Genomic DNA, 20,248 nt, shown 5'->3' on the forward strand with positions numbered 1-20,248 from the left:
AGAGAGAGAGAGAGAGAGAGAGGGAGAGAGAGGGAGAGGGAGGGAGAGAGAGAGAGAGAGACAGAGAGAGAGAGAGAGGGAGAGAGCAGTGAAAGAGAGAGATTCGAATTTGTGAGAGGATAGCGTAAGTGTGGTACATCAATATGAAAGTATATAAAAGCAACTTGTTGTATTGGCCAGGAAAATTATAAATTAAAAATGGCTAATTGGTGAAGAAAATATTAAACTGCCTCAGATAATGACACATGAGAAATTTAGTTGGCAACGAAGACGTGTTTAAAAAAGTAATCTTTATTCTTGTAAACATTTCATTATTTTACATAACCATCATTTATGGTATTGTGAAACACTAAAAGGATAGGCACTTGATTAGTTAGTGTGCGTCTAAATCCAGCCACCTATAATTTCAGGATAATGCAAACTGGTGATCTATAAGATCAGACCTTTCCCCAAAACAACTATAATCCTTAACTCCTCATTTATTGTGGAGTTAAAAACAGTTCACTTCTTCAAGTAATTTTGCTAAATAGCCTTTTATAGGTCTGTTTGTTGTAGGAAAACAAATATAAATCTTTCTATATAAATATAAAGTAATCATTGAACGATGTGTTGCTCTGGTTAATATGAAACCAAAACACATAGCCCCATTTAAATTGATAAATATATATAACCCTATGTACAAGCATATATATTGTTTCTATATTGTTCTTTGTAAAGAGTGTTGATAATCCACTTAAAGTTGCAATGTGTAACATTTAAATTAGCTCGCTGTTTAAAAAGTCTATGCTGATCCATAGTGATTTCAATAATATTATCATTAAATCACATTCAATAACTGAAATTCAACATCAACATCCTCCCCACTCTGACCAGCCAGCAGAGCTAGTCTGTGTCACCCACATGCACAGCCGGTTAGAGTAGACAGAACACTTATTGAGCTTGTTGAATTCTGAGTCAAACAACTATTAACTCGAATGGTCTTAATGTTACACATTTTGTCTTTAAATAAAATGTAATTAATTTGAAATTTGGCAAAAGACATTCTGGCTGGATAAAAGTGCTATCACATCAACAGTACATTGAATAGCCGGCATGAGTATTCTGTCATGCCGGTGTCCATTATATGCATGCTGCATAATAGTTGCATAAAAGTTGAATAACCAGCAGCCAAACACAAACAAAAACAATATAAAACATCTATCTGTTTAAGAATAAACAGAAATTTCAATTAATGTACACAGTCCCTTCGCCATATCAAAAATAAATCATAAAAAATGCTGTATATTAATGAAATCTAATAATTAAAACGGTCATAAGAAACCAACATGTACTCAAATATTTCAGGAAGAGATTTCAAGAGCCCAGCTGTTAAAATAGAAAACAAGGCAAGTCTTAGTAGTCTGCAAAGTTCATCATCTCATGTAACAATTACAAATCCATCAACATCATTAACCTACACTTTCAATTAAATTGACCGTTGATAACATCTTCATTGGTGTCTTGTTGTGATTTGATTATTAATACAATTATCATTAAAGGTATAACTGAGTCACAAAAAAAGGCAATCAGAAAAACTGTTACAACTGCTAGTAAGCTACTTGGGAAGACACTGCCGAGCATTGAGGTCATTTATAAAGACAGACTGGTGAGAAAGGCCAATAACATTGTATGTGATTATACACACCCCCTGTCATGTTATTTTAAACTACTCCCATCTAGGCGTAGTTTCTGCCCACCCCTTATGACTAAGAACAGATCCAAATTCTCTTTTGTACCACAAGCTATAAAAGCCTTAAATCAGTAAATAAGCTATCTTATGTCCAGCTGGCCTGGCCATATCCAAGGGTATGTAGTGTATTGTAGTGTGTGTTGTATGTTCTCCATGTTATGTCTGTTGGTGTCTGATGTATGGACTACTTGCTGTCATATGTTTGTTGTCCTGTCATGAAGTGCCTGGCGACTGTGCCGCAAACCCAACTGCCCCACGGGGATAATAAAGTTTTCTACTACTACTAATATGTTTTAACATTTCCACATAAAATACCTAAAATTACTTGACCTATGTAATATATTTTGTTGAGTTGTGTACTTATTAACCAAAATGTTTTCCAACAATGTTGAAACCCAGATAAATCCATAGTTTTATTTAAGTTAACACTTACATGGCGTCATATTGTCTTTATCCCCTAACTTTCAGGGCAACAGGTGAAAACAGTAATCAAGTAGAGACCAAATTGATTGATATGATATTTCAATATTGATCTAGCTTACTATGATGACTAGTGGCTCATGCCAGCCACCAGGGGAATGCAGTTTTTTCCACATAGATTTAACCTGGGCGGGTCATTTCAAATTGTATATTTTTGTCCATCAGAGAGAATGACGCCATTTGCGATCGATAGTGTTTCCAATACCTTTTTTTACTCTTTAAAAATAGGTAAAATCGTATTTAATTGTAGAGCTGCACGCAAAAAAAGATTCGCTCTCGCTCTCTCCCTCTCACCAGAACACTGACAACGGTCAGTGAGTGGAACTTTCGCTCCCCACACGCTCTGACCCAAAACTTGATCACGAGAGGAACGCTTTTTGTGAGATATTTCCCGCAGAGCAGACATAATCAAACACACAGTTCGTTTTGTAGGGGCTTTTTGTTTTGTGGAAAAATAGTGCGACAGTTTCCACCAATGTACACACCTTGAAAGTCAGTTGAACCTGTATTGTAGGCTTAACAGTTTATGTTTATTGAGTTTCACCCGTATACAGGTTATATACAGCCTATGTGTGGACCACCCACACCGGAGCAACCATTTTTTAATGCCTTTCTACTGTTAAACAGTGATTATAATCCAACATTTTGAACCGTGAGACATCTCTGGTTTAATTTAGTTTCAGGTAGTCTATTGTTTAGGGAAGGGGAATCCGTTTTTTCGTAATCAGTGTACAAATACTGACCAAACGATGGCTCTATGGAGAGAAGTGCTGCTTCTTAACCTGTCTGTTACGCAGGTTTAGACCGCTAAACACACAGGACTCATACCTGTGATAACGTCTTTAGTTCCTGTTATTCAGAGTGTGAATATCTGTTGAATATCCAGAATCGAATTACGTGGGAAACTCTGTAATTGCGTGGTAACAGTCTAAGTTTACAACAATGTTTAACATTGTTCACAACGCTATTTTAGTATGATTTTTTTGACCATGAATATCAGCTCTGGGATATTCATTACATTATCCTCAGCTGTTTGGGTGGTGGACTCATTTATAGTAAATTAGCAAGTTAATGGTATGTTAGGGGAATAGCTGCAAGGCTGTTTCATTAGAATGAAATGACATGAGTAACATGAATGAACGTGACATGAAATGTTAAGTGAATACAACTTTAACACATGAACTCGTCCCTGAACAGGATTTCGGCCGATCGAGTCACGTCCGATAGAATGCCACCGCCATTCTGGTGAAGCCAACTACTCCCACACTACTTAATGACATCATCAAACTACAGCGTCTTTTGTTATTGTCTTAATTTAGAGACTAGCAGAAGGAATTACATATCATACCTTTAACGCGATCCAAATGATCAACATCCTTGTTATGTCTTTACATACCTGCATTTGCTTATGGATCCAGTCCGAAAAGTAGGTCACGTTGCCGTAGACCCCTGGTTTGTTCCGTGCGGCACATCCAAAGCCCCAGCTGGTGTCCCCAGCCAGCCACCAGACACCACCTTCCTTGGCCACCAGTGGTCCCCCACTGTCCCCCTGGAGGAAACACAAACAGATGTTTTACAAGTTTCTCGTTTCTCTCTATTTCGTTTATGAGTGAAAGACATCAGAGAGAGAAAGAGTAAAGGTGCTTCAAACGATAGACATGGTAGATGCCGGTGGCTGTTTTCATCAAAAGAGATACAAATATTACAAGAGATATGACAGAGGAAGAGACGGAGAGGGGAAGGAGAGGAGGAAAAGGAGGAGGAAAGGAGAAGAAGTAGGAGGAGCAGATGAAGGAGGAGGAGCAGGAGAAGGAGGAGAAGGAGGGGGAGGAGGACTGGAGAAGAAGAAGGAGGAGCAGATGAAGGAGGAGGAGCAGGAGAAGGAGGAGAAGGAGGGGGAGGAGGACTGGAGAAGAAGAAGGAGGAGCAGATGAAGGTGGAGTAACAGGAGAAGGAGAATGAGGAGGAGAAGAAAATAAGTAGGAGGAGTAGATTGAGGAGGAAAGGAGAAGAGGGAGTAGAATGAGGAGGAAAGGATAGGAGAGGAAATAAGAGGTGGAGGAGGAAGAAGAGGTAGGTGAAGGAGAAAAATAAATATATAGGAAAAGGACAAATCCGACCGACCTGACATGAATCCACTCCTCCAGCCAACTCTCCAGCACAGATCATGGTTTCAGTCACCAGTTGGTTCAATATGTGCTGTTGGTTGCACGTGTCCCTGCTGTAAATGGTCACCTCGGCCTGCATCAACTCATCCGGGCTGACCCCTGGGTGGTAAGATTTATTATTATTGGATGGACTGGAGTATGAACTGCTTTCAACACATTCAAGAGACAAGCTATTTAGCGCACTGCCAGCCCCTTTATGAAATATTAAGAGAGAGGGAGAGAGAGGGAGGGAGAGTGGGAGGGAGCGAGAGATGTTTCTGTTTTTGGATCACCGTCAGAGCTCAGCGTTCCCCATCCGGTGGTCCAGGCGTTCCGCTTTGGGTTCAGGTTCACGCCGACGTTGGGTAAACACGCCGGCCTCACATCCTCTGGGGCGGAAAGATACAATTGATAAAAAAAAAAAGAAGGGGATAAAAGGAAATGCAAGTGAAAATATAGAACCATGGGTTCCATTCCGTCTTCGTCGGGGGCCTCCACAAACACCCGGTGGTGCGGGCGCTAACTCGGCGAGGGGGGCGTGTCTTACGGCTGAAGGTCAGAGGCTGGCTGAGCCTCAGGAGAGCCACGTCGTTGGCCTGGGGCTCGATGTTGTAGTCCTCGTGGACGATGATTCTTTGCACCGACACATGTTTATACATCTGACTCAGGAGAATGCCCCCGTAGGAGACGGACAACATGAAGGTGTCAGACGGCCTTTTGGATTAAGAAAAACAGGGAGTGTGTTGGGGGGGGGGGGAGGGGTATATATTCAAAAAAGATTAAGATGAATTCATTTTTAAGCAAACACCTTTTACCTGATGCGACTGTGTCTTTTGTTTTATTATGTTAAGCACTTAGCAGCACATTTACAAGAGTTTTGAAGTTAAGGGAAAACTCTTAAGCCAATTATCTTGGATGAAAATGTAAATCAAGACTCTTTGGTTTGTAAATCAAGATGCTTTGGTTTGTAAAACCTAGGATAAAAAAAACAACCAATGAAATGGCCTTCAATTGGTTGGTTACTCATGGTAACTCATGTAGGTAGCAAACCAAACACTCTGGCTATCGCCCCCCACCCAATCTGATTGTAGCGAGTGGGAGTGGCTTTAGCAAGAGAACGAATGCCTGAACAGAAAAATATCCCCGCCCCTAAATTAAACTAAATGTCCAATGTAAATGTACCAGTTGTCAAGAACTCGCATTTAAAAATGTTATAGTTGCTAGCTCATACAGGCTAACCTATACTAATACTAAGAAGAAGAAGAAAGTTTGTATTCATGAAAAATAACTAATAATATTAACTCTGGGAAGCAGTGAGCGGCCGTAAGGATCCAGTATTTGCCGATGATGGTGCCACCGCAGAAATGTCTTCTGTTGTACTGCAGGCTGACCTGCCAGGGCCAGGCACTCCTCGCCGCAGGCGTCCCGCCCACAATGCGTGAGCTGGGGCCCGTCTGACTGACACCGCACTCTGATGAGAGCAGGGCGAGGTAGGGAGGGAGGGAGAGAGAGAGGGTGGGAGGGAGAGGGAGGGAGGGAGGGAGAGGTAGGGAGGGAGGGAGGGAGAGAGAGAGGGTGGGAGGGAGAGGGAGGGAGGGAGGAGGGAGAGAGGAAGGGAGAGAGGGAGGTAGAGAGGGAGGGAGGAGGGAGAGGGAGGTAGAGAGGGAGGGATAGGGATAGGTAGAGGAAGGGAGGGAGGGGGAGAGGGAGAGGGAGAGGGAGAGGGAGGGAGGGAGGGAGGGAGAGGGAGGTAGAGAGAGAGGGTGGGAGGGAGAGGGAGGGAGAGAGGGAGGTAGAGAGGGAGGGAGGGAGGGAGGGAGGGAGAGAGGGAGGGAGGGAGAGGGAGGGAGGGAGGGAGGGAGAGGGAGGAAGGGAGGGAGAGAGAGAGGGTGGGAGGGAGAGGGAGGGAGGGAGAGAGGGAGGGAGAGGGAGGTAGAGAGAGGGAGGGAGGAGGGAGAGGGAGGGAGAGAGGGAGGGAGGTAGAGAGGGAGAGGGAGGAAGGGAGGGAGAGGGAGGGAGGGAGAGGGAGGAAGGGATGGAGAGGGAGGGAGGAGGGAGAGGGAGGAAGGGAGGGAGAGGGAGGGAGGGAGAGGGAGGGAGGGAGGTAGAGAGGGAGGGAGAGGGAGGGAGGGAGGTAGAGAGGGAGGGAGGGAGCGGGAGGGAGGGAGAGGGATAAGGAGGAAGGGAGGGAGAGGGAGGGAGAGAGGGAGAGAGGGAGGGAGGGAGTGAGAGGGAGAAAGGGAAGAGAGGAAGGTTAGCTTGATTAAGCGATACACGTTAATACGATAATAAAGTTTGCATGTTTTCCCCATTTTAACTGATAATAGCAGTCACATTATGACGTTAACATTTCAGTCAATGATATTATATCATATTTCCTCTCACATAAAGCCTCATCCAACTAAATTCCAACATTGAAGGATCAAATTAAAAGATTTGTTCTGACCCATGTTCATATTTGTTTTACCTGCAAATACTAAATTCCTGTCATATTAAAGGAAGTTATGCGCTGAATTCATTCTCGCCTACTGGGAAGGGATTAGGAATACTATACTGATTATCGATTTATTACCATACCAAAACTATAACTATAAGATACACTTTAAATATAACAATAGGTATCCACAGATACTCTGTGAATACCTAATGATATAAATAACTAGGGATCTGCCTTCATGAGGGAATTGTATCGCTGCATTGAAAAACTCTTTGATATGAATTATCAATGCGATGAGTTTGATCTTCATTGTCCACAGTCTAATCTGTAGGATAATTGGATAATTGGATAATTAGTGTAGTTTGACTCTGAGAGTCGCAGCTAAATACAGTATAGAGCCAGAAAGGAAGGGATGCTTACCAATGCAGCGCAGGCTGACAACTTTGTTGGAGTTACATGTTTGGCTGTAAAGGGGGCAAAATCAAATTAATTCAAGAAGAGTGTTGTGACTGAATCATAATTTCATTTAGAAAGTGCTTTAGGTATGAGTCGGGGGTTATTACGCAAGGTTTTCCAACTCAGCAACCCCAAAGATAAGTCCCCTCCCACACTGCTCCCTCGCCCCGATGTTTCTCTTGAGAGGTAGTCTGTCCACTGCAGTCCTGCACTTTTGACTGACAAGCAAGATGGATTCCCCGTTCCGGTACCCTGATTGGTCAGAAATGAGCCAGGAGCGGTCTTAAATCAAAACGGTCTCGTACAGAGGCAGACGCAGTGAGCTTGAAAATGAAATTCTCACAGCGCATTTTACCATCTAATAGCTGACAGATGGCTCTGCCATTTCTAACAATCTACCCTGAAATAATTGTGATCAAATTGTACCTACAAGCACCTTTAAGACGTCTGTCTGTGTGTGTTTACAAAAGCAGTTAAACTGTAATGTGTAAAACTGTGCAATCAGCCTTACTGGTGATGAGGGTCAGAAGTACCTGTCTCTGAGGTACGATTGAATCCGGTCACCCGCTTGGTAGGACTCTGGCTTCAGCTTGCTGTAGCCTCCCGTCCCCAGGGAGCCTGCACCCGTCTGGGTCGACGAAACAAACTCGCCACTGTAGAACAGGGTGCAGGCAAGGCCAAATCACACAACCATCCATGGCCACTTGAGTCCCACCTTTAACCTTCACCATGATACCATGATGAGTACTACTGTGGAGGCCGCTGTCACTGTGATTGTTTTATGTGGTTAGACGTTGTTGTGCATGGTTAGATGGGGTTATGCTTGGATGTAGGGTTAGGTCATTGTGGCTTGTGCCGCTGTTGTTGGTGTTGTTAGATGCTGCTGTACATATACAGCTTGCTTTACTGATTTCAAAGGGACCGATTTATTACTATTGTTGCTATTATTAATTACGCTATTTGCTCTACATTGTTGTTGTTATGCGTTGTTGTTATTGTGTGTAGTCGTGGTGCCGCGTCCCTCCAGGGATACCAACTCACCCTGAGTAGCCTATCTGTTTACAGGAAGCTCTGCCCAGGTCGTCTCTCCAGCCCTCCGCACACACAGGCCGCCAGGTCTGGCTGGCCGCTGAGAAGCTCTGCAGCACAAAGGCGGTCCCATGGAGGCGAACTGTGACCCAAGAGACGCTTCTGAGTTCCGAGAGAGTGTCTGTGTGTGCCTGTGCGTGTGCGTGTGCGTGTGCGTGTGCGTGTGCGTGTGTGTGTGTGTGTGTGTGCGTGTGATTGAGCTGGGAGGTCTTACGGCATTGGGACTCGTCCTCTCCTCCTTTGCAGTCTCTGACACCATCACACCACTGGGATGCTTTAAGGACACCGCCGCCACCTTGACATGCCAGCCCTCTCTGGTAGAAAGCTACAAACACACACACAAATATATACATTTATACAAATATGAAAAATATATAAACACAGATAATTATATCATTATTATTATCATCATTATACAACAAATGCAATTTAAGAATTGTGGCATATTTCTGTATCTTTGTCTTTATCTTGACAATAATTTAATTTGGCCACCCTTATGCTATTGTCAAACGGCAACATTTTAAACCGTATAGTTACAACTTACCGAAGTACCAGATCAACACTCCCACCACTAACACGATGAGCACAAAGGCGACCAGTCCACACAACACATATTTCCTGTTACTTTTCGGTTCTGCGAGACATGGAGACAGAGAAAGAGACGGACAGACAGACAGACAGAGAGAGATCCTCAAACATAACAAATCCATTCAAATGTATGCAAACGAGAGGGAGTAGATTGTTGACAGGCTATAGAAACATACAAAGGAAATTGTACATGTTCCATTAAAGGAAACTAAAAGGGAAGTTTAACTTTCTGAGATAGATTAAATAAGAGCAAATATTATGATCCAATACATTTATAGCCTGTGGCCTTCGACTGTCCTTAGTATAAAGAAATGTATAACTATTGATGTCCCCAAAGTAGAACATGAAGTGGAGCAGACACTGTTTTCAGTATATATCCAGACAACAATACAATTGAGAAAGAGAGGGAGGGAGGGAGGGAGAGGGAGAGGGAGCGAGAGAGGGAGGGAGAGAAGGAGGGAGAGGGAAGAAGAAGCTGAGCTTGATGAAGCGATAAGATAATACGATAATAAAGTTTGCATTGCATTGCAATGTTTTCCCCATTTTAACTGATAATAGCAGTCACATTATGATGTTAACATTTAAGCCAATGAAATTATATCATATTTCCTCTCACATAAAGCCTCATCCAAAGGAAATTGTATGATGTGACATTGTCAATGATGTAACAATGTAAATGATGAGGAAATGATATCCACAGAAAACCAAATGAAGGCTCAATGAGATAATGTCCACCTACTGCAGGCAGACCGGTCATTGTTACAGACAGGGTTAGGCCTTTGCCCGACATCACAGACGTACAGGGCGTATAAGAAAAGAACACACAGAAGGCTCTGTTGCGTGCATTAATATCAATTGCATTTGTGCAGCGCTTAATTCACAGTGACAGTGTCTCACTCCCAGAACCCTGCGAAGCTCTGAAGGGCCAAACCCTCATCAAGGATTGAAACCCTGAGAAGGTCACAGAACAGCGATGGCATTGGGTGCAGAATGGGTTTCCGTTGGGTGGGTGGGTGGCTGCTTTTGTGTAGTGGTTTTGGATATGACATGCTTTTGTGTATTACCTTTCCTCCGAACGGGCTGTGGGACGCTGGTGCTGGTCATGACGACTGGTTGGGGGGACCATTGTGGGACGCTGGTGCTGGTCGTGACGACTGGTTGGGGGGACCATTGTGGGACGGTAGGGTACAGCTGGGACTGGTTATAGGACGGAGGTCTGTCGTTGTCGTCCCTGAAGCCCGCGTTATCGTGGTGGGGCGCAGTGGGCTGCAGAGGGGGAGGAGAAATCTTATTTTATTTTATACCTATACAAAATGTTACATTCTATATTTCTTACACTGTGTATTTTTAACATACTATGTAGCTGACCTGTGCCTTGTCCAATAATTCCCATAACTACTTTTCCCAAAACGTTGTTTTTACAGTGCATTTGATAGATACAACTCTCTCAACTTGAATCCAGCACACACTGGTTTTTCATGAGAGTGCTAAAGGTAAATATAGTTCTGTCCCATGATCAAATGACTTGGGTTAGTGGTTGGATATTTCAATATATGGAAAATCGTTTCAGGTTGAGTTTACATTGGAACAAAGTTTAAATTATAAATCAAGGAAGAATTAGTAACATGCAAATAGATTTACATTACCTGTGTGGAATTCATGCTGAGCCTTTTGCTTTGGAAAGGCGACCTTAGGTGATAGAAAAGGAAAACGACATAAAGAAATATGTTCTCAAATATGGCATTTGAGGTTTTCTAATAGGGTCCATATTCCAGCAATTATATTCAATCAATTTGCTGGTGTAAAAAGGTTGTTAAAACAATAGCCAATAGCCTACATCTTAAATGAAAACAATGAAGAAAACATTGCCAACTATCATGCAATTAAACAAAGCCCGAGGTTTTAATTGTATATTCCAATAATCCAACTGACAAAACCTGCTTTAAGAAATCTACAACCTACCTTGATTATCCCAGTTCTTTTCCACCAGTTTGGTTTGTCTGTGCGTTCTCCCTTCCTACTGCCCTGGCTGTTGTTCCAATCCTCTGACTGCGTCTCTCTGTGGTGTGTGTGTGTGTGTGTGCGTGACAAACCATATCCACTGTTTCAGGTAATAAACAGCCACGGCCACTCCTTCTCACTCGTGTGTGAGTACAAGAGGCCACTTGTGTCGAACCCTTGAAATGACTAACTTGATTCGCTCTTTATTTAGGTTTTTTTTTATGTCACTCTAAGGCAGATGAAGTCATAAGCAGGTTTCTCTGCTATAGAACCCTTCTTGTTAGGTTCTCTTTAAAAGTTACAATGACTTGTTAGGCACTCCCTCAACGTTACAATTAGTTATCATACGAGCAAAGTAGGGTTTTCAGGAGCAGGAAACTGTCAAGTTTCAGTCCCAGTATCACTACTAACACACCTTGTCTTGTTTGCTTTTCCAGGTAAAGGATCACATACGCCCTAATGTATGACCTTATATCAGATATATCAAATTAACTAATCAGATATATCAAATAGTCATAAGCTATACACTGTCCCAAGTGTGGAGTTCAACAATGAACATGAATTCAGATTGTCAATCGTTCTTTTGATTTAACAAGTAAATAGAACCTATGGTCGCAAATCCAGCTATGACCAAGCGATAAGGGCTCAGTATCAGCTCATTAGCAGCACTAGCAAGGAGAGGCTTAGGTAGCGGAAACCCACATTGAAAGGAGAGGGACAGGGTTAAGACAGGAGCCTCTTACTCTCTGCATGTCTCTTCTCCCTTCCTGGGACCGCCTCAGCCTCTCGGAGCTTTAATCAGTAACCGGCGCTCCTCGTTCCACCGCGCACCGAGCCAATATGTGCACACTAGCCTGTTGGAACATGTGCCACAGCAAAAACCTAAAAAGGCCTCAGGACTTTGAAACGTATGTCAATATTGTACCTAAGGCCTGAGTGGCTGAGCTGGAGGTAAAGAGGTGACAAGGTGAGGAGGGAGGATGAAGTGGGACACGCCTACCCTCGCCTCAACACGGCACACTGGTGCTCAGAGAAAACGGTTTTGGAATTGGAATGAAATACGTGCTCAGGAAGAGGTTACAGCATTCACAGTGAGCTAGGGAAATATGAATATGAATATATATTGAAAGTAGTTGTTTACAATATCATTGGTTATGAGAACCATACCACATAATGGGCTTTTGTTTTGCTATGGAATGAGTTAGCTATGAGGCTAATATTCAAAGGGTGCTGAATCCATGTGATATTTTTGACAATCTGCTGTGTGTGAAATGGTCTATCATGTATACTGCTCATAAAATATCCCAGTACTAATGTGTTAATGTGCGTTGTTCATAATCACCCCCTTGACTTTAAGATGGAGTGAAATAAGTGAGGCCAGTAGCAGTATCATTGGAGGGTGTTGTGTCATGTTGAATGACAGATAATGTTTTTCATTAAACTACGTAGTCAAAGTCATACTCTTACATGGCCCGACAAACCAATGAAAACCTGATCTAAACCTTTCACCCCTGTTCAAAGAGGGGAGATGACGCCACCTAGTGGCCAGAATTTCTCAAATCACATCCAAGGAAAAATAAAGGTGAAACAACACGTGGATCCATTTCATAGAAACTATTTATTAAACTCTTCAAGTTAAATACTTTTCACAACAGACCATCATCAATCTAAGGAGTGTCTTGAACATTGGAGTCACAGAGTCAAATCATGAACAGGGACGTCGTCAAGTATATATAGTAAGGCAGCCTGCGTGTTCAAAGTCGCACAGATCAAGACTAGCAATGGAGGAGTCATGTCATTGTGGGGGCATCGTAATCGGACCCACAGCGTGGTCCAACAAAACACACACACGGAGTGGAAGGACCTCAGAGTTAGCTCTTCAGAGGAAAGGTTCTCTACAGTTTCTGGATAAGGATGGCGGACGCGCCCCCGCCCCCGTTGCAGATGCCAGCCAGCCCGTATTCACCGGCCTGCAGGTTGTGGGCCATGTGGCCTACGATCCTCGCTCCAGACATCCTGAAGAAAACAACAACAAAAGGACCCGCAATGTTGATATGCTATGTTTGTGATTTACTCACTAGGGTCCAGTGCTTCTCATGCATAATCCCTCGGCTGAGTAGTTTAATAACTAAAGATATCCCAGGTTCAGGCACAAATTTCGATTTTGCGATTTCCGGAATATTGCTGCGTTCGGAATACTGTAAACGAGATTAGCTAATGATAAAACACTAATAGTTAACAGAGAGCTAAGGTTAATGGCAGGGAGGGGTGGGGGGGTCATTTACCCGATAGGGTGACCCAGAGAGACCGCGCCCCCGTTGACGTTGACCTTGGCCGGGTCGATGTCCAGCATCTTCACGATGGCCAGCGCCACCACGCTGAACGCCTCGTTCAGCTCCCACATGGCCACGTCCTGCTTCTGGATGCCAGCCGCCTCCAGCACCTGACACACGCGCACACACACACACACACACACACACACACACACACACACACACACACACACACACACACACACACACACACACACACACACACACACACACACACACACACACACACACACACACACACACGCACAGTGGTTAAAGTCTGACAGATCATCCCAAGAAAATGGCATCTATTTTGGGGACTCAAGATGGCCAAATTTTCATGGCGTTCCCATTTTAACGTCCGCTTCTAACCTTGGGCACAGCAAACGCAGGCGCGATGGGGAAGTCAATGGGAGCGACGGCAGCATCGGCGAAAGCTGGGAGAAAACAAACAACAAATAGAGGAAATGACTTAGCAATGAAATTCCCTTCTAGTGTAATGCTTAATCCAAGGCACCACTCCCAAGTTGAAGGGGTCCTAAAAGCCAACCCAAGGGAGTGTCCACTGATTGTATAGTATGAGTCTAGACTGTAAAAAACAGTATGTTTTATGTATGTATCAGTATGTTGTTTGGCTTCTGCCTGCTGTGTTCTAGCTGTGCAAACATGTTAAACATCTTCCCAGAGCCAACTTGAATTCAAACTTCAAAATAAACTTCAAAGTCAACTCAGTTCAGTCCCTATAATTGATGGTTCACTTATGATTTGTCACATCCAAAAGAAGATAACTGTACAGCCTGTGTGGATCATCTGAGGATCTTATTCAATACGATGGCAAGCAACCAACGTTAAATAGGCAAGATGACTTCGCGCCAGTTACACAAGGCTAGTTATGTGTAATGTACTGTGTGTATTCATGTAATTATCAAATTAATCCACGTTCTTGAAGCTACAATGTTGTATTAGCTGCTGGTAAACAGCATGAACTTTAAAAAAAGACTGCTAGCCGGATAATAACGTGAGCTACCGTTAGCCAACTGGGATGGCTTTTAGTGGACTCCCCCGGAACCAGGACACGGGGTGGTGATGTTGAAAAGCGGTTCATGGCGTGGCATGTCAAACCAGCAATCATCCACACACGCTCCACAGCAATGGTTTCAAGGTGAACATACTGTCACATTAATCCAAGCACCCTCCTCACCCATCCTGTTTTGAAATTGCCCAGCTAGAAAAAATAACTAACCACTGAACATACTGTGTGTGTGTGTGTGTGTGTGTGTGTGTGTGTGTGTGTGTGTGTGTGTGTGTGTGTGTGTGTGTGTGTGTGTGTGTGTGTGTGTGTGTGTGTGTGTGTGTGTGTGTGTGTGTGTGTGTGTGTGTGTGTGTCTTACAGACGATCCTGGCCAGGGGCTTGACATTGAGCCTCTTGGCAGCGTCGGCCGTCATGAGGACCAGAGCGGCAGCGCCATCGTTCAGGGTGCTGGCGTTGGCCGCGGTTACAGTGCCTACAAGACAATCAAAACTTTATTAGTCACGTTTATGACGACGCCACACCTTGAACAACAAACTAACTCCACACAGAGGGGGGGGGTGTACTCTCTGTGTAACTATACACAGAGAGTGAATTAAGTTTGGATTATTTGATACTTTTGTATAATATTTACAAAAGAAAATACAATTTGGGACGTGTTAGTGAAGGCTGCAGGCGTGTGTTGATTAGGCGGCTGCCTTAGTGCTGTGGGAAACCCTGCATGGGAATAGGAATGTGTGTTTACGAGTGCCATTCCTTTCGTGTGCATCACTAAGCCGGGGGGGGGCGGGGGCAAGGGGCGGACGGCACCTGTAGGGGTGAGATCACGCCATTACCGTTCTCCTTTTGGAACACCGCCCGCAGCTTGGGCACCTTGCTGAAGTCCACACGCCTCCACTCCTCGTCCTCCGACACCACCACGTCAGGCTTACCTGTGGGGACGCGCGCGCACACACACACACACACACACACACACACACACACACACACACACACACACACACACACACACACACACACACACACACACACACACACACACACACACACACACACACACACACAGTGTTAGTATAGCAGGTGGACAGGGATGCTACAAAACAAAAACGCTAAAACAAAATACTACCAAAATACAACTGCGATGGCTGCCCATCCCCGTGCGCTCACTAGCGGCCTTCACAGATCTACCCAAACCCTACAATCCGGGACCCGACCTGTGACCCATTCTGGTGAGGGTTCACATTTTATTATGGTCAATAATAAAGGGAATAAAGTGCTGAGCAGTGCCGGCAGGTTGAGTCACAGCGGAGGAGAAGCGCACGCTAAAGACGGATAAAGAGTAGTTTGTGTGGCAGACTGTTACGGTTCTACTCGTATAAGACATCACATCTTTTCAAGTGAAACCGTAGACTATTCATGTGCGGTATTTCTGTCATTTCCTTTTATTACGATACCATATGGTCTAACCGACTTGATTCATGTTTTTAGCAGTAGAAGTTTATTTTGGTACCATTTGAATCCCCAGCATTGTCTGGTCCATAAAATACAGTCACAGATCCCAGGTCTCTGGTATGGGTATGTATCAGTTACCCTAATATCTGAGATATTACAGACCCTGCATGTCCGGGTAGGGTCTGAAAATCCCGGGGGAAAAAATGGGGCAGGATGTAATAAAGGCTATCGGAACGAATAGGATTTCGGAATGAATTTCCTGGGTCTGTTAGGTTTGGGGTCCTTCAAATTGAAGCGGTGGAGACGTCTGCCGCTCACCTCTCTGGGGGATGCTGACGGGCACGATCTCCTTAGCCAGGATGCCGGCCTCAAACGCCGCCTTGCTGCGCGTGTAGGAGCCGATGGCGTAGGCGTCCTGCTCCTCCCTGCTGATGCCAGCGACCTTGGCTGTGTTTTCGGCGCAGTTGCCCTGGTAACGACAAACACAATAGTGTTATGGGAAGGGGAGGGGGGGAAAAAAAAAAAATGGGGTTGTTAGTTTGTTTAAGAGACCATTCTGGAAGGCCAGTCTATTCTATGAATGGTTCTCAATAAATCGTCTTTATTTTTAAGCAGATCAAAATTGACCACTAGGATTTGTGCCCCGTGTACACGGCAATATGGCAGCTTCTATATAAAAATGTGATAAAAAAATGTAATTCAATTAGTGTGCAATAGGGGTGTTATGGTTTCCCGGCCGAGATTTGTACCGTAGGTTTCAGGAAGGATTGCAACACAGTATGGACAGAGAAAAAAGTGTTTCGGGATTTTCACATGATTGATGAGTAAAGATTTAATAAATTCATAAATATTGGTGTTTAATATTAGAGAGACTTTAAATACTTTATTAAATACTCAGTAGGCGACATAAACGGGAGACAATGGCGGGCAAAGAAAGTGAGAAAGTGCATTACATATACTAGCGGGAGTACATCGAATATTGTGAAAACATGAATGGCAACACCATCCAAATGTAACTCTGGCCAGTGCAAGATGTTTAGGGTTACACCTGAACTATAACTCCCTCTACAGCCAACCTTTTTAACAATGCAATATAAGGAAATCCCAAAAGACTCTTGCGTGTTTATAGCACAAGGTTTACCTATTGTCTGATTATTGCCCTTTATAAAGAAGATTGTCAATGTCTCTAAGGTGTACCTCCATTGTAAGAATATTGCTCTTTATAAGAAGACTGTCAATGTCTGTAAGGTGTACCGTCATTGTAAGAATATTGCTCTTTATAAGAAGACTGTCAATGTCTGTAAGGTTTACCGTCATTGTAAGAATATTGCTCTTTATAAGATTGACAATGTCTGTAAGGTTTACAGCTTACAGCTTACAGTTTACAGTCAGATTATTGCTCTTTAAATCGGTTTATTACACGTAATGTTGACGACATTACATTATTGTCAGCTTTACTTCTGTTTACTGTCTTGTAATGCTTCTGAACTTTTTAAATAGTGCAAAACCGTTTACAGTTTTCTTCGAATCAAAACCGAAACCTGTGACCAAAAACCAGACCGTGATTCACCTGAACCAATACACTCCTAATATGTTAGGCCAACGCATTGCAGCATACATGAAGAATAATCATCCTTTACCCTATATACTAATTTACCCAATGACAGATTGAGCTATATTCACCAACAAGCCGTGAGTATGACATAATCCAACTCTATAATCCTTGGCTCTGCTCCGACAAAATGAAGCAACGTCTCCTGGGAGCAGGGAGTGTGCGCGCGCGCAGCTGCGTCGGCGTGTCTATTTTAACCTGTCCTGTGGTCACCGCCGGGCCACGGCTCACCATGTGGAACTTGTTGTAGACGTCGGTGAGGCCGTCCTTGACGATGAGGTCCTCCATGCGGACGCCGCCGTACGAGGGCGTGTCCCTGGTCATGACGTACGGCACGTTGGACATGCTCTCCATGCCCCCCGCCACCATCACGTCCTGGGGGGGGGGAAACATGCACAAAGACGGGAGGTCTCGTGGTTCTTGTGGTGCACAGGGAACGGGTTAACCTCGCAATTGAAAATGCTTAGCACTTGTTTCTATGAATATCTTTACTGTACCGAAGGCCATATGTTGTTTCTCTTTCTTCTGACAAATTTACTTTTTCAGGTCACTTTGGATAAAAGCTTCTGCTAAATGCCCCGAGTATGAATGTAATTATAATGGTTCAACCCGATAGAACGATAGGTCCTATTCTCCATGGGGCCATGAAGGCCCTGCTGTGACACCAACTGTGCTCCAGAGGTAGGTGTTTCAAAAGGGGTAAAGGTCATGTAAAGGTCATTCCGTGAATGAACTCTCCGATCACAATGAAATGAAAGACGCTGAACGGCGATGAAGGTGGGTTACCTGGTGACCACACATTAGGCTCTGGGCAGCCAGCATGATGGACTTCATTCCAGAGGCACAGACTTTGTTGATAGTGGTGGCCGGAGTGCCCAGGGTACAACCTGAAGGACAGCAATGAGCCGTAGCTGGTTACTATTTGTTTGTTTGTTTTTTGCTTGCGTTCTTTCATCATGCATTGTAGATCACACCTGCTCCCAGCAAGGCCTGTCTGGTGGGCGCCTGACCCTCTCCGGCCTGCAGGACGTTCCCCATGTACACCTCCTTCACCTCCTCCGCCGGGATACCTACAGAGAAGCAGCTCATATATTCAGTTATTAACGGAACAGGGGGAAAAGTGAACCCCTGTTGCCATGTATGGCAAGTATAAACATTAGGGGTGTAACGATACATGAAAGTCATGATTCGGTATGTACCTCGGTTTTTAAGCCACAGTGCGATATGTTTTTCGGTAGAGCAGTTTTTAGTATTTTCTTTTTATTAAACAATTGGATTTTGATTTGATTTATTCAATTGTATCAAACAAATGCCTTACATAAATGAAAAGACATCAAATACAATTGAGGATAAAAACACAATAAAGTCCAGGACTTATTTCCATTGTGGTCCTCAATACAAAACATCAGGACGGTACGTACCGAAATGAAATGTGCATCGAACCGTTAGACCCGTACTGAAAAATTTCAGTACGAATGACTGTATCATTACACCCCTAATAAACATGCATAATGCCTTATGCCGACATGGCAGTGCTCTGTTGAACACTGTACCTGCTTTATCGATGGCTCCTCTGATTGCGATGGAGCCCAGTTTGGTGGCTGGCACCGCCGCCAGGCTGCCTCTAAAGGAGCCCATGGGGGTGCGGACAGCACTGACGATAACAACTTCCTGAAAGCATTGGGGAAACACCTGATTAAAGCCAGCAGTGAGCTTCTACAATGTGCTGTTTCAGCAAGGATACTCAGTACTCACATTGAGGGAGGGACGAGAGGAGTAGGTCCTTGACAGGTACTTGTGCGCCTGTAAAGATTGAACAAGATGCACGTTTGTGAATCCACACATCCTCCGCACCATCACAGGTCCTCAACACCATCACAACGCGTATGTAAATGAAGTTGGTATGCTATCTAATACTTATATCTCATAACAACGCATGGTTGTATTTGTAGAAGTTGGGTTCCGACCTTATTTGGCGCTTGACCGCATTTCTCGGCATGACATCTTTGTGACTCAAACTTCTTAACCTCTGTAACACTTTTACCGCATAGCTTATAAATCAGCCATCTCCAGTGACCCCATTAGTGCCTTAGTTCCGTCTCTGAATCACAAGCTTTTTACAGTCTATGGTCACAGGTTGATTCCATTGAAAACAATAACAATCGTAAACACATGATATGCCTTTGAATGTGTGATGATTTATTTCGCAGTTTGGAACACATACAGAGGCTCAGCATCAAGCTAGAGTTATCAGTTAAAGATACAGTTATCTAAACGTTGCTCAAGGACGATATGAAAGCAACACACTGTCAGCCCAGGGTGCATTTGTAACTTGCATTGAGCTAGCTGTAGCATGTGTTTGCAAGATGGCTGACAAAACAACTTTAGAAATTGATACGGATGGATCTGTTTCCAATAGTTGTCACACTCACTTACCAGGCGTTTGCACATTTGAGTACGCATGGTCAAAAGTCCACTGGATGACATAGTTGAAGTTAATAAAAAAGGTCAGCTGCTCTCACTTGGCACCTCTACACCGCCTACTTCACCTTCAGAGATGAATGGGCGGGGCCTCTGTGTCGTCCAATCATAGTAGGAGGTGTGTGTAGGGCCGTGTTTTAGTGACGCTATGGAATCGCGTTGTATTGTGGGTCTTGTAGTTTAAAATCAATCATCAACTTTTCCAGAATCAGATACTTCTTTGTATATGCTCTTTTATTTGCAATTAATTATCTCCCTACAATATGACATTCAGTATATCAATGTTGGTTTCAATATTGTATACAATACTATATATATATATTTAAATGTGATATTATGTAGACCTATTACATAACATACATAATAAAGATAAAAGCCTTTTGGCTATCAGTATAGTTGCAATTTATTATCTATACTGATAAATTGCATGTTAC

The 20,248-nt window shown here is 43.8% G+C and overlaps 2 protein-coding genes across 4 annotated transcripts; both read right to left on the reverse strand.

The window, feature by feature from the left end:
* Window positions 1-280: 280 nt before the first annotated feature.
* tmprss2 (transmembrane serine protease 2) lies at window positions 281-11,785 on the reverse strand. 3 transcript variants are annotated; one of them, XM_084474534.1, is made up of 15 exons: window positions 11,671-11,767; window positions 10,889-10,985; window positions 10,573-10,615; window positions 9,991-10,192; window positions 8,883-8,972; window positions 8,553-8,663; window positions 8,291-8,420; window positions 7,783-7,902; window positions 7,214-7,257; window positions 5,659-5,827; window positions 4,904-5,070; window positions 4,650-4,745; window positions 4,334-4,476; window positions 3,606-3,758; window positions 281-1,365 (listed from the first exon to the last, which is right to left on the reverse strand). In XM_084474534.1, the coding sequence occupies exons 3-15, from the start codon at window positions 10,585-10,587 to the stop codon at window positions 1,354-1,356; spliced, it is 1,452 nt and encodes a 483-aa protein (XP_084330660.1). In that variant the 5' UTR covers window positions 10,588-10,615; window positions 10,889-10,985; window positions 11,671-11,767; the 3' UTR covers window positions 281-1,353. The 3 variants fall into 3 exon arrangements, with proteins under 3 accessions (XP_084330660.1, XP_084330658.1, XP_084330659.1); XM_084474532.1 differs by lacking the exons at window positions 281-1,365; window positions 3,606-3,758 and having other exon boundaries at window positions 4,453-4,745; window positions 11,630-11,750; XM_084474533.1 differs by lacking the exons at window positions 281-1,365; window positions 3,606-3,758; window positions 10,889-10,985 and having other exon boundaries at window positions 4,453-4,745; window positions 11,671-11,785.
* Window positions 11,786-12,526: 741 nt separating this feature from the next.
* Window positions 12,527-19,901, reverse strand: acat1 (acetyl-CoA acetyltransferase 1). The gene is made up of 12 exons (XM_084473975.1): window positions 19,770-19,901; window positions 19,089-19,136; window positions 18,887-19,004; window positions 18,308-18,403; window positions 18,120-18,220; window positions 17,565-17,708; window positions 16,040-16,190; window positions 15,106-15,201; window positions 14,631-14,744; window positions 13,612-13,676; window positions 13,213-13,370; window positions 12,527-12,943 (listed from the first exon to the last, which is right to left on the reverse strand). The coding sequence occupies exons 1-12, from the start codon at window positions 19,818-19,820 to the stop codon at window positions 12,823-12,825; spliced, it is 1,263 nt and encodes a 420-aa protein (XP_084330101.1). The 5' UTR covers window positions 19,821-19,901; the 3' UTR covers window positions 12,527-12,822.
* Between the last annotated feature and the right edge of the window lie 347 nt (window positions 19,902-20,248).

The sequence above is a fragment of the Micromesistius poutassou genome (assembly GCF_964030765.1).
Source record: "Micromesistius poutassou genome assembly, chromosome: 10".
NCBI classification, from domain to species: domain Eukaryota; kingdom Metazoa; phylum Chordata; class Actinopteri; order Gadiformes; family Gadidae; genus Micromesistius; species Micromesistius poutassou.